Genomic DNA, 14,177 nt, shown 5'->3' on the forward strand with positions numbered 1-14,177 from the left:
CGGTTGTGGCACCCCGATCACACTCGCCAGTGCAAACTGTGAATCGGTTCTCCCCCCGATGTGAATTCTCTGAGCCCACAAGTGACTTCCACTCCTGTCTCCAGGCCGAAACACCAGACTTTAGTGACAGAGGATTCTATCACCCGCAAAGTCAGGTTACAGACACCGGCTGACATTAAATGTATTCCTGGGGCCAGAGCTCCTGACACTGCATGTCATCTTAGGGTGCTGACGCTGCAGAAGGGAAGACAGATGAAGGAACATGACATGAGATATAGTCACATAGTTATTCACGTTGGCACCAATGATATCAGGATGAAGCACTCAGAAGTCACAAAAATGGACATAGAGAGGACTTGTGACCTTGCCAGAAAGATGTGTCGGCATCGATTAATAGTCTCTGGTCCCCTCCGCTCCTGGGGTACCGATGAGGCGTTTAGCAGGCTGACATCGTTAAATAGGTGGCTGGTGCAGTTTTGTAGACAGCAAGGCTTTAGCTTTATTGATAACTGGCCTACGTTCCGGGGCCGCGGCGGCTTGCTGATGCCGGATGGCCTCCACCCTACTGGGGAAGGCACCGCTATCTTGTCTGCGAACATAGATAGAGCTCTACAGGGTGGGTAACATTAGGAATTTACAGCAGGCCACAGAGCAGATTAGAGATTAGAGACCCTGCAAGGCTTATGACAAATGTGGGTTTGGAAATCCATTATCTTGGCGGGGAATTTAGTGCAGAAAATCCACTATGGTGATAGTGCAGTTTATTTGCCAGGGAGGGAAATTCAACAAGTTGAGACTGTGGCCTGCTTCCGTAGTCGTGTCCATAAAAATCACAGAGGGATATGCTTTCCAAACTTAATACCCATTACTATATTGGATGATGTTGAAATTGAGGATGGCCCAGTGGTTGTTCAAACAATAGCAAAGATTTCGTGTCTGCTAACTACAACGCACGTGGAATGTCTGAAACCTAAACCTACTTCTAGGCATCTTATATATTCTACTCTGGTACCACCCCTAAACCCAAACAGTTCAACTGTCAACCCCACTGAGGTCCTTAGACTGGGTCTCATTAACATAAGATCACTGTCCTCAAAATCACTGTTGATCAATGATCTAATTATTGATCATCACTTAGATATGATTGGGCTAGGTGAAACCTGGCTTAAACCTACAGCTGTCCTCCCCTTAAATGAGGCCTGCCCACCAGCATATACATTTAGTCACGTCCCTCGTGATGCGAAGCAAGGCGGGGGTGTTGCTCTTATTTATAAATCTAGGTTTAGCTTATTAGCTGTTGGGGGTCACAAATATAACTCGTTTGAGCATCTGATTCTCCGCTCTGCTCAGGATATTACACATTGCCAAGGTCAGAAGAATAAAAATCAGTCGTATTACTTTGTCACTGTATCTAGGCCTCCTGGCCCATATTCTGAATTCTTAGATGAATTTGGTGCATTCATCTCTAACTTGTCAACTAGTGTAGATAACATTCTGATCATTGGTCACTTTAACATTCATATAAATAAGCCTTCTGATCCCCTCTGCAAATCATTTATGGAAATTGTGGATGCATTAGGATTTCGGCAATGCATTCAGGATTCGACGAACATTAGTGGAAATACCCTGGATCTGGTTCTCATACGTGGTATTGCTGTCATGAATATTGACATCATGCCTCTTACATTAGTGGTGTCTGATCACTCACTTATTAAGTTTACAGTTTCGCTGCCATGTTTAGTTGAACAACAACCTTATATATCATTACGGCGATGCATCAACTCCTCAACTAAGACTGAACTCAAAGCTAGACTGCCTGATGTCTTAGCTTCACATTTGACAAATACCCAGTCAGTAGACAGACTTGTGGATAGTTTAAACTCAGTGCTCAAAACTACACTCGACATGATTGCACCACCTGTGTTAAAACCGCGTTCCCCCAAATCACAGTCACCTTGGTTCAATGATTATCTGCATGACCTCAAGCATAAAGCAAGAGGTCTAGAACGGAAATGGCGTCGTTCAAAATTAGAAGTATTTCACCTTGCGTGGCATGATGCTATCTTAGACTATAAGCATGCATTAATGGCTACAAAGCAGACCTACTACTCTGATTTGATCAACAAAAACAAGCATAACTCAAAGTTCTTGTTCGTCACAGTGGCAACACTCATGCATGGACAACCACCTCTTCCCTCTCCTTTTACAGCACAAGATTTCCTGGATTACTTTGGGAAGAAAATAGAAGACATCAGGTTAAACATATCCCGACATGCCTTAACCCAACCACTACACCCTGCTATTGAGGTGGGCACCATTACTGAGGTATTACCTAGATTTAAAGAATTTGATAGTATCTCACTAGGCATGCTGACAAAACTCATAATGTCAACAAAAAGCACAACCTGTTTATTTGATCCTATACCAACAAAACTGTTTAAGGACCTGTGGCCCACTCTTGGGCCGACTGTGCTGGAAATGATTAATCTTTCTTTAACTTCTGGATCTGTTCCTAAATGTTTCAAATCTGCAGTGATTAAACCATTACTTAAGAAACCTAATCTTGACCCTAGTGTATTGAAAAACTATCGGCCGATATCAAATCTATCATTTTTCTCTAAAATTCTGGAAAAAGTGGTGTCACGGCATCTCGTAGACCGTCTTACTGAGAATAATCTCTTTGAGCCACTGCAGTCTGCTTTTAGAAAATATCATTCCACAGAGACAGCTCTCACTAAAGTGGTGAATGATCTTCTGCTTACAATGGATTCGGACACCACTATGGTTCTGTTGCTGTTAGATCTCAGTGCTGCATTTGATACAGTGGATCATCATATTCTACTTGATAGGCTCGAAAATCATTTTGGGATTACTGGGAGTGCCCTTGCATGGCTGACGTCATACTTGACCAGTCGTTCTCACTGCGTTTTGTATAGTAACACTACCTCTAACCTTAGTGACATGAAATTTGGGGTTCCACAGGGGTCTGTCTTAGGCCCCCTGCTTTTCTCCCTTTATATAGCACCCCTTGGGCACATATTGCGGCGTTTTGGGATTACCTTTCACTGCTATGCAGATGATACTCAGTTATACATGCCGATAACTGCTGGTAATCTCATTCGCATAAAATCCTTAGAAGATTGCCTTGCAGCAGTGAGAAGTTGGATGTCTAGAAACTTCCTACTTTTAAACTCTGATAAGACTGAAATGATGGTTCTTGGTCCAGTGAGACATCGGCATCAATTTGACCAGTTAACACTCAGCCTCGGCTCGTGTGTCATACATCACACTGACAAAGTGAGGAACCTTGGGGTAATTTTTTATCCTTCGTTGTCCTTTGGCCTCCACACTAGAAATATTGCTTTCTTCCACCTGCGAAATATAGCGAAGATTCGTCCCATCCTGTCTATCGCTGATGCCGAGACCCTGATCCATGCATTTATCTCTTCTAGATTGGACTACTGCAATGTTCTATTTTCTGGTTCACCGCAGTCTAGCATTAGGGGTCTCCAATTGGTTCAAAATGCTGCAGCCAGACTTTTGACATGAAGCAGAAAGTTCGACCACATTACACTCATTTTGCATTGCATCCCTTCACTGGCTTCCTGTCCCAGTGAGATCAGATTTTACGGTTCTGCTACTAACCTATAAAATTATTCATGGACTGGCACCTCCCTACCTAGCTGACCTAATTAAACCTTACGTACCGGCCCGGGCTTTATGTTCTCAGGGTGCAGGACTACTTTGTGTCCCTAAGGTGAATAACAAGTCTGCGGGTCACAGAGCTTTCTCTTATCGTGCCCCTGTTCTGTGGAATGATCTCCCTGCGTCAATAAAACAGTCAGATTCTGTGGAGATTTTCAAGTCCAGACTTAAGACGCACTTATTTTCCCTTTCATATAGCTAGCATACTGGTACAGTTTTGTTTTACGCTTTTTACTCTTAATTCATTTATTAGAAATTGGAGTGGGCTGTGGTCTCAACTTTACCTAAATTCTGGGTCTTTTAGTGAAGTTTAGGGCTAGTGGCTGGCAATCACCTTAGTATTTCTCTGTTTTTCTTGTTGTTTAATGCTGGCAAATTATACAGTATTTTTTGTCTTTCTGATGCCTGATTCTGTTTTTTCTCTCTGTTTAAGGTGCAGCTCCATCCAGAGATGGGAGTTGTATTCGTGTTGGCGATCCTCCTGTCCTGTGCGCCAATAGCATTTCTTGTATATTTGTTCGTGAATTGTTCTGTAATTTATGTTTGTAGCATGGCCCAAGCAGAGGGTCACCCCTTTGAGTCTGGTCTGCTTGAGGTTTCTTCCTCAGAAGGAGTTTTCCTTACCACTGTTGCTCTGGGGGTTGGTAAGGTTAGACCTTACCTGTGTGAAGCGCTTTGAGGCAACTCTGTTGTGATTTGCCGCTATATAAATGAAAATAAATTGAAAATTACCAGAGCAAGAAATTTAGCTGAGGAAGCTTCTGCGATTAGAAGCGAAACGTACTCACGTCAAGCAACCCAGTCCAGTCGAAGATTCAGGCTTCTCTACTATTGTATTCTGTTTTTATTTACATTTTACACAACTTCCCAACTTCACTGGAATTGGGGTTGTAATTACAGTGTGTAATCATCCAGTGACATATTTGTAAACTCTGAAGCAGAGTTACTTATCTACTTATCTATATAGTAACTTATCTTTAACAGAATTAATTTCTCATTCAGTTTTGCAGATCATGAAGGGAAATCAGATCATAACACATGTGCAGATGCCTGAGCTAAAAACCTTCAAACTATTCTCCCTTACTGCACATTCCACTTTTATCAAACAATGTATGTGTTCAGTCAGTTAGAATGTCTACTTTATTATCATATACAGCTGTTCAAGATAATAGTTATAACAGTAATAATAAATAATTCCTTTGACTTCCTTTGCTTGGTTTGTGCTCTGACATGTATTGTCAACTGTGGGATGTTATATGTAGACAGGTGTGTGCCTTTCCAAATCATGTCCAGTCAACTAAGGTGTAGAAACATCTCAAGGATGATCAGTGGAAACAAGATGCACCCGAGCTCCATTTTGAGCTTCGTGTCAAAGGCTGTGAATACTTATATAGATGTGATTTCGTTTATTATTATTATTATTATTATTATTAATTTTTTTAATCAGTTTGCAAAAACCTCATAAACACTTTTTTCACATTGTCATTATGGGGTATTGTGTGTAGAATTTTAAGGAAAAAGTTTATTTTGGAATAAGGCTGTAACATAAAATGTGGAAAAAGTGAAGCGCTGTGAATACTTTCTGGATGCACTGTACTTCTTCATCAGCACTCTCAGTGCAAAAATTGCATCTGTAGTACTCTTGGCATGAAACCATATTGCTGATCACAGATCTTCACTTCCTTTCTAAGCCTAGCTTTCACTACTCTTTTCCATAACTTCATGCTGTGGCTGAACAACTTTTTGCTTCTATAGTTATTGCTGCTCTGCACATCATCTTTGTTCTTAAAAAACAGAACCAGTTCACTTGTTCCCCACTGATCACACATCCTCTTGCATTCCAAGACTTTACTCAACAATGTGGTTAACAATTTCACTGCCAACTCTCCTAAACATTTCCATGCCTTTCCATTCTTCATCCTCTTCATAGCTGTCTTCACTTTATCCTTACTAACCCATTGCACTTCCTGATTTATTCTCTTCCCATCATCCAGCCTTATTGTCTTCATTCATGAGCTCCTCAGACTACATCCTCCACCTTCTCAACACACTCTCCTTGCTTATTTCCATCTGCATCCTTTATCACCCTAATCTGCTATTGTGCACTATAAATTGCGACGGTACCGCTACCTTGATGATTGTGTTAAGTGTTTGATAAAATGAAATATGAGCAGTAAAGGAGAATTTAGTTTGAAAGTTTTTAGCCAAGGTGTATGTAAACCTATGTTTGCAACTGTATGTTTTTATCCATCAGGATCCTATGAATCAGAAAAACAGTTGTTGACTACAGAACGTCACAATAACCTCATTCATATGACATGGACATTTTTATTCTCTTTCTCCGAGATACATTTAAATCATCTGCTCTGTCCACTCTGTTTGGAAATTTCTAGGTTCGTTGTTTCACTGGAGATAGAAGCCAAATGTGAAAAATGATATCTGCCAAAAGTAAGGAATAATTTATCTCCACTGAGGACTGTACCCCAGCAAACAGTGTGAGATTTGTATGCACACAAACAGACACACACAGCTGATCTCAATCTCATTTTCCCACCCTGAGAGTGGGCAGAGTCCAGGGTAATGGGCCCCTCTGATTTTAGCTGAACTCCAGACTTTTGGAGGCACAGTGGTACCTTTCTTTGTAGTATTGTTGGACACAAGCCAGACTGCAGTGTTTGGACTTAGTGGCTGAGCAGAAAGAGGATGACAGACACACAAATTCAACAGTGTAGAGACGAATGCGGTGAAGAACAGGAGGAAGGATAGTTTGCCTCCAGAAGCCATCTGTAGACAGAACAACATCAGACTGTGAAAGTGCTATACAAATACAGTTATTACAAATTATTAATTAAGTGTAACAATAGATTGCTTCTGACACAGTACATCTGGAACAGATTAGTGAACAATTATTCAACAGAAAAATGACATCACAGGATAACACATTAACTGTTAACACTATTTATCAAGCAAAACTAGCAAAAACATTCCTTTATTTCCAACATCTAAAATAAGAACTCCATGTTGTTCCCCTTTGGCTGACCCAGTAAAGCCTGGGTCTCAAGTACAAGCAACAAAGATATGTCATCTGGTCACACATGTTCTATTTATTCCATAAGAGATGGACACACTAGGTTCAGAGTTGGACCATTCAACCTGGGGTGTGTGTGTGTGTGTGTGTGTGTGTGTGTGTGTGTGTGTGGGGGGGGGGGGGGGGGCACTATACCAAGTGTACTTCTAGTTAAATGGACTGCATTTATATAGCGCTATCCATCTGCATCAGACGCTCAAAGTGCTTTACACACTAATGCCTCACATTTACCCCAATGTCAGGGTGCTGCCATACAAGGCGCTCACTACACACCGGGAGCAACTCGAGGATTAAGGACCTTGCCCAAGGGCCCTTAGTGATTCTTGAACCGAGGATCTTCTGTTCTCAAGCCCAACACCTTAACCACTAGACCATCACCTCCCCCAAGTTAGTCTCACTTAAAAAAAAAAAAAAGTCCAAACTGTTTGACATTGTGAATTCATTATTCCAGGCTGTTTAAAGATCATGTCAAGTTATTAGCCCTTTATTGGGTTACTCATTTCTTATTAGGGCACTAGTATAGTTGATTAAGTACTTGTTAACCAGTCAAAATGGTTTGACATTGTGAATTCATGAATCCAGGCTGTTTAAAGATCATATTATTAGTCCTTCATTGGGTTACTCATTCCTTATTAGGGTACTAGTATACTTGACTAAGTACTTGTTAACCAGTCAACACTGTATGCCATTGTGGATTCATAAATGTAGGCTATTTAAAGATCATGTTATCAGTCCTTCATTGGGTTACTCATTCCTTATTCAGGTACTAGTATATTCGAGTAGTACTTCTTAACCAGCCAAAAGGCTGTTTAAAGCTTGTCCTTGATTAAGTACTTCAATAAAGAATAAAAACTGTTGTATTCCACAGAGAAAGATGGTCTTCAACAACAAATGATTTATTAACAAATCCTTAGCTATTTACAAGAAAGGTTCAAATTATAAGTGCTGGGAAAAACATTGCCAGAGGCCTGCCTGTCTGCCTTATATACTGCTGAAGTTGTTTACTATAATACCATGGAATATTCTATAACTTTGTGGAAAAGCACAGTACTAAGTGCAACATTACAGAACATGCAGGAAAGCTCCAGAGGGCCACAGAACAGTCTAGACAAGAAATAAGAATGTTTTAGCTTATCTGTAAACAGATTAATCATTCTAGGCTGTTCCACAACAGCTCACCACTGAGCCTGAAGGTGTCCCCTGAAGGCTGATGATCTAGAGTGATATCTTCTTCTTGGGCTTTGGTCTCCACTTGGAACAGCGTGGGTTGTGTGGTTCGTAGTCTCGTGCTGGAATCTTGAACCTTGATGCTGGTGGAGCTTGCTCAGGCAAGTGCACCCCCATCTCCATTGGATGATCTGGAGGTGGAATCACAATCTCCGCTTCTGTGTTGATGCTTCTGTCAGCAGAGAAGTCCTCTGGTGGGTTGACATCATCCTCACTGATGTATCTGGGATGTAGCTGCTCCCAGTGAAGTCTCCAGGTGGGTCCTCAAAGAATGACCTTCACAGTGACTGATCTGGTACCCAGTCGTTTTGTGATGATGGCAGGAACCCATCTCGGCTGTTGGTCACGACGAGGTCCAAAGTACTCCATGTAGACTGGGTCACCAACTTGGTAGTTTCGGGTGAGCTTGTCCACAGGTATAGGATTGTAATTTGGTTGCATGTCGTATCTGCTTTCCTTGAGCGATGTGCCCAGGTGACGGCAGCAGAGTGTCGATCCGTGCTCTGAGTTGGCGACCGTTGAGTTCACTTGGCGAGTATCCACAGGATGTCGGCGTACGCCGGTACTGTAGCAGGAACTCCTGAAGTGCTCTCCTTGGTGGCAGAGATGACTTGCATAGTGCCTGTTTGAAAATTTGCACTAGGCGTTCTGCAGATCCCTTGGTAGTAGGATGATAGGGTGCTCCTGTGAGGTACGTGATTCCTCGTTCCTTGCACCAGCTCTGGAACTCTTCTGAAGCGAACGTTTTAGCATTGACAGTCACCAGTGTGAGTACAGTACAAAGCAGTTCTTGTGAGTTGTTTCATCTTCTCCATTCCGAAGTGTCCAAGATGTAGGAGTTCCAGGACCTGTGGTCTCAGGTACTCTGGAATCACCACTCTGGAATCACCACAGCGTAGACCCCTGTCGTTGAGCCGGGAGAGTAAACCACGGAGGATGTTGAGATGATCAATCGCTTCTTTTTCACTCACCAGTATGTCATCTAGATAGACCGCAACTCCTGGCAGGATGAGTGTGAGTTCCTCCATGATCTCCTGGAAGTAACCATGTGCTGACTTAATACCGAATGGGAGTCTTTGCTGCAGTAGTACTCCACAGTGTGTACTGAGAGGTAGTCTTCTTTGACTCTGGGGTGTCAGCTTGATCTGGCTGTAATCATCCGCTAGGTCTATTTTTGTGTAGCCATATCCTCCACCCAGCTTCTGCATGAGTACCTCTGGGAGAGGAACAGGTTGCCGATGCATTTCTATCTGGTCAATGACACCAGTAGAGTAGTCCCCACAGACTCGAATCTTAGGCTTTAGCTGGCCTGGTAGACTTGCCTTGTGATGTGGAAGCACAGGTGTGCCGTAGTCATTGAACTGTATCGGCTTCCAGACTCCTTTGGCAATGCCTTCATTGCAGGCCTTGGATAGGTCATCTCTAACTGCAAATGGAACTGGGCGTGGTGTGCAAAGATTGGTGTTGCATCAGGATTGAATTTCACATCCAGTTCGAAATCCTTGAGGTATCCCAGTTCTGGTGTGAGGAGATCTGGAAATTCATCGCAAAGTTTCTGGCACTCCTGTTGAAGTGCCATCTCTGAATCAGCAGATGGGACCTGCAACTTCTCTGGAACTTGCGATGTTCCCCAAACTGGCTTCAATTTGACAGATTTAATAGCCAGGGCCGATTGCAGAGCCGAATCCAGACTGATTCCTAGCATACAGATGGCATGTTTTCCCAGAATGTTGAGATCTGACATCTTGGTAACTGTATAATCAATGTCTGCATTGATTCCGGTTACCGAGTTTTCTGAAACTGCAGTGAATGTCCCAATCACCTGTAGCTCGTGATTGGTTGCTGACTTGTAGCGGTATGTAACATCAGTCAGTTTTGGCTTTCCAAGTTGCTGCCAGACTGGCACAGAGATGAAATTCCCTGGGCTGCCAGTGTCGAGTTCCATACTCTCTGTCCAGTTCTTCCTTATGCTGCCTTGCCTGAAGCTCAAGCTGTCGATATGCTTCCTTCCACTGATTTTCCATCTCCTTCTTGTGCTGTTCACGCTGCATTAGCAACTGCTCCTGTAGCACCTTAATTAGATCAGTTATAGCTGTCTCCATTATGATGCATCTAAGTTCGCTGTATCCTCAAATGAAAATGGAGATCCTGCCGACAACACCAGAAATGCTCTGTTGTATTCCACAGAGAAAGATGGTCTTCAACAACAAATGCTTTATTAACAAATCCTTAGCTATTTACAAGAAAGGTTCAAATTAGTAAATCTAGTTTAGTAGTCAGACCTGGCAGGCCCAAACGTATCGTGAGGGTCTGCTGGGAACGACTGGCAGAACCCTCTGTCAGCGAGGTCTTCAACTCCCACCTCCGGGAGAGCTTCTCCCAGATCCCGGGGGAGGTTGGAGACATGGAGTCCGAGTGGATCATGTTCTCCACCTCCACTGTCGATGCGGCCGCTCGTAGCTGTGGTGGTGGTCTCTGGTGCCTGTTGCAGCGGCAATCCCCGAACCCGGTGGTGGACACCGGAAGTAAGGGATACCGTCAAGCTGAAGAAGGAGTCCTACTTATCTTTGTTGGTAGGTGGGATCCCAGAGGCAGCTGACAGGTACCGGCAGGCCAAGCGTGCCGCAGCCCGTCCAGTCACAGAGACAAAAACTCGGGTCTGGGAGGAGTTCGGGGAGGCTATGGAGGAGGACTATCGGTCGGCCTAGAAGAGATTTTGGCAAACCGTCCGACGCCTCAGGAGGCGGAAGCAGCTCTCCACCAGCACTGTTTACGGTGCGGGTGGGGAGCTGTTGACCCTGACTGGGGATGTTGTCGGGCGGTGGAAAGAGTACTTCGAGGATCTCCTCAATCCCATCGTCACGTCTTCCGAAGAGGAAGCAGAGACTGGGGACTCAGAGGCGGATTCATCCATTACCCAGGCCAAAGTCACCGAGGTGGTTAGAAAGCTCCTCGGTGGCAAGGCTCCTGGGGTGGATGTACCTGAGTACCTTAAGTCTCTGGATGTTACCTAGATTGACAGAATTTAATAGTGTTTCATTGGGCGTGCTGACGAAACTTGTAGCGTCTACAAAAAGCACAGCCTGTTTATTTGATCCCATACCAACAACATTGTTTAAGGACCTGTGGCCCACTCTTGGGCCGACTGTGCTGGAAATTATTAATCTGTCATTAACCTCTGGATCTGTTCTGAAATGTTTTAAATCAGCAGTGATTAGACCATTACTTAAGAAATCTAATCTTGACCCTAGTTTATTGAAAAATTACAGGCCGATATTAAATCTATCATTCTGTTCCAAAATTTTAGAAAAGGTGGTTTCACGGCAGCTTGTAGACCACCTTACTGAGAATGATCTTTTTGAGCCGCTGCAGTCTGCTTTTAGGAAATATCACTCCACAGAGACAGCGCTCACTAAAGTAGTGAATGATCTTCTGCGAGCAATGGACTGAGACACCACTACAGTTTTGGTGTTGTTAGATCTCAGTGCTGCATTTGATACTGTGGATCATCATATTTTGCTCAATAGGTTGGAGAATTTTTTTGGGATTACTGGAAGTGCCCTTGCCTGGTTGACGTCATATCTGTCCAGTCATTCTCAATATGTCTTGTATAATGGCACTACCTCTGACCTTGCTGACATGAGATTTGGGGTTCCACAGGGATCTGTTTTAGGCCCCTTGCTTTTCTCCTTGTATGTGGCACCCCTTAGGCGTATACTGCGGAGTTTTGGGATTGCCTTTCATTGTTATGCTGATGATACTCAGTTGTACATGCCGATAACTGCGGGAAATCTCACTCCCATAAAATCCCTGGAGGACTGTCTTCTATCAGTGAGAAGTTGGATGTCTAGTAACTTCCTACTTTTGAACTTTGATAAGACTGAAATGATGGTTCTTGGTCCAGCGAGACATCAGCATCAGTTTGACCAGCTGGCGCTCAGCCTGGGTTTGTGTGTTATACATCATACGGACAAAATGAGGAACCCTGTGGTAATTTTTAATCCCACGTTGTCTTTTGACCTCCACATCAGGGATGTTACTAGGACTGCTTTTTTCCATCTGAGGAATATAGCGAGGATCCGCTCCATCCTGTCCATGGCTGATGCTGAGACCCTAATTCATGCTTTTGTTTCTTCTAGACTAGATTATTGTAATGTTCTATTTTCAGGGTTACCACAGTCCAGCATTAGGGGTCTTCAGCTGGTTCAGAACGCTGCCGCCAGACATCTGACACGTAGCAGAAGGTTTGAACATATCACACCCATTTTGGCATCTTTGCACTGGCTCCCTGTCTCTGTGAGAGCACATTTTAAGGTTTTGCTATTAACTTATAAGGTTGTTCATGGACTGGCGCCATCTTATCTGGCTGATCTGGTGGAACTCTACGTGCCGGCCCGGGCTTTGCGGTCGCAGGATGCGGGACTTCTCTGTGTTCCCAGGGTGAAGAAGAAGTCAGCAGGTCAAAGAGCCTTTTCGTATCATGCACCCACCCTGTGGAACAGTCTTCCTGCGACCATGAGGCAGTCTGAGTCCGTGGACATTTTTAAGTCAAGGCTCAAAACCTATTTTTATTCTCTTTCTTATGGATAGTTTTTATTTTTATTTGTTTTATTCTTTTACTTCTGTTTTTATTTATGTATGTGAGTTTTATTTTATTCACTTTTAATTATTTATTCAATTTTATGTTGACTTATTTTATGTAAGGCGCCTTGAGATGGCTTTTGCTGTGATTTGGCACATTATAAGCTAATTAAATTAAATTCAAGTAATTACAAGTGCTGGGAAACATTGCCAGAGGCCTGCCTGTCTGCCTTATATACTGCTGAAGTTGTTTACTTAGAATACCATGGAATATGCTCCCAGACCACCAATAACCAGCAAAAATCTATTTAAGCATAAAAATTCAAAAAGAAAAAATAATATAGCACCTTCAACTGCACCACAGACTAAAACAGTTAAATGTGGTCTATTAAACATTAGGTCTCTCTCTTCTAAGTCCCTGTTGGTAAATGATATAATAATTGATCAACATATTGATTTATTCTGCCTTACAGAAACCTGGTTACAGCAGGATGAATATGTTAGTTTAAATGAGTCAACACCCCCGAGTCACACTAACTGTCAGAATGCTCGTAGCACGGGCCGAGGCGGAGGATTAGCAGCAATCTTCCATTCCAGCTTATTAATTAATCAAAAACCCAGACAGAGCTTTAATTCATTTGAAAGCTTGACTCTTAGTCTTGTCCATCCAAATTGGAAGTCCCAAAAACCAGTTTTATTTGTTATTATCTATCGTCCACCTGGTCGTTACTGTGAGTTTCTCTGTGAATTTTCAGACCTTTTGTCTGACTTAGTGCTTAGCTCAGATAAGATAATTATAGTGGGCAATTTTAACATCCACACAGATGCTGAGAATGACAGCCTCAACACTGCATTTAATCTATTATTAGACTCTATTGGCTTTGCTCAAAAAGTAAATGAGTCCACCCACCACTTTAATCATATCTTAGATCTTGTTCTGACTTATGGTATGGAAATAGAAGACTTAACAGTATTCCCTGAAAACTCCCTTCTGTCTGATCATTTCTTAATAACATTTACATTTACTCTGATGGACTACCCAGCAGTGGGGAATAAGTTTCATTACACTAGAAGTCTTTCAGAAAGCGCTGTAACTAGGTTTAAGGATATGATTCCTTCTTTATGTTCTCTAATGCCATATACCAACACAGTGCAGAGTAGCTACCTAAACTCTGTAAGTGAGATAGAGTATCTCGTCAATAGTTTTACATCCTCATTGAAGACAACTTTGGATGCTGTAGCTCCTCTAAAAAAGAGAGCTTTAAATCAGAAGTGCCTGACTCCGTGGTATAATTCACAAACTCGTAGCTTAAAGCAGATAACCCGTAAATTGGAGAGGAAATGGCGTCTCACTAACTTAGAAGATCTTCACTTAGCCTGGAAAAAGAGTCTGTTGCTCTATAAAAAAGCCCTCCGTAAAGCTAGGACATCTTTCTACTCATCACTAATTGAAGAAAATAAGAACAACCCCAGGTTTCTTTTCAGCACTGTAGCCAGGCTGACAAAGAGTCAGAGCTCTATTGAGCTGAGTATTCCATTAACTTTAACTAGTAATGACTTCATGACTTTCTTTGCT

At 42.7% G+C, this 14,177-nt stretch overlaps 1 protein-coding gene across 1 annotated transcript in view; it reads right to left on the reverse strand.

Moving 5' to 3' along the window:
• LOC117514647 (carboxypeptidase Q-like) overlaps positions 1-14,177 on the reverse strand; it is a 45,793-nt gene that overhangs the window by 19,385 nt on the left and 12,231 nt on the right. The window contains exon 2 of the mRNA XM_034175198.1: positions 6,339-6,489. Within this exon, the coding sequence (XP_034031089.1) occupies positions 6,339-6,489 (151 nt within the window). The remainder of the gene's footprint in view (positions 1-6,338; positions 6,490-14,177) is intronic.

This window comes from Thalassophryne amazonica, chromosome 7 (assembly GCF_902500255.1).
Source record: "Thalassophryne amazonica chromosome 7, fThaAma1.1, whole genome shotgun sequence".
NCBI classification, from domain to species: Eukaryota; Metazoa; Chordata; class Actinopteri; order Batrachoidiformes; family Batrachoididae; genus Thalassophryne; species Thalassophryne amazonica.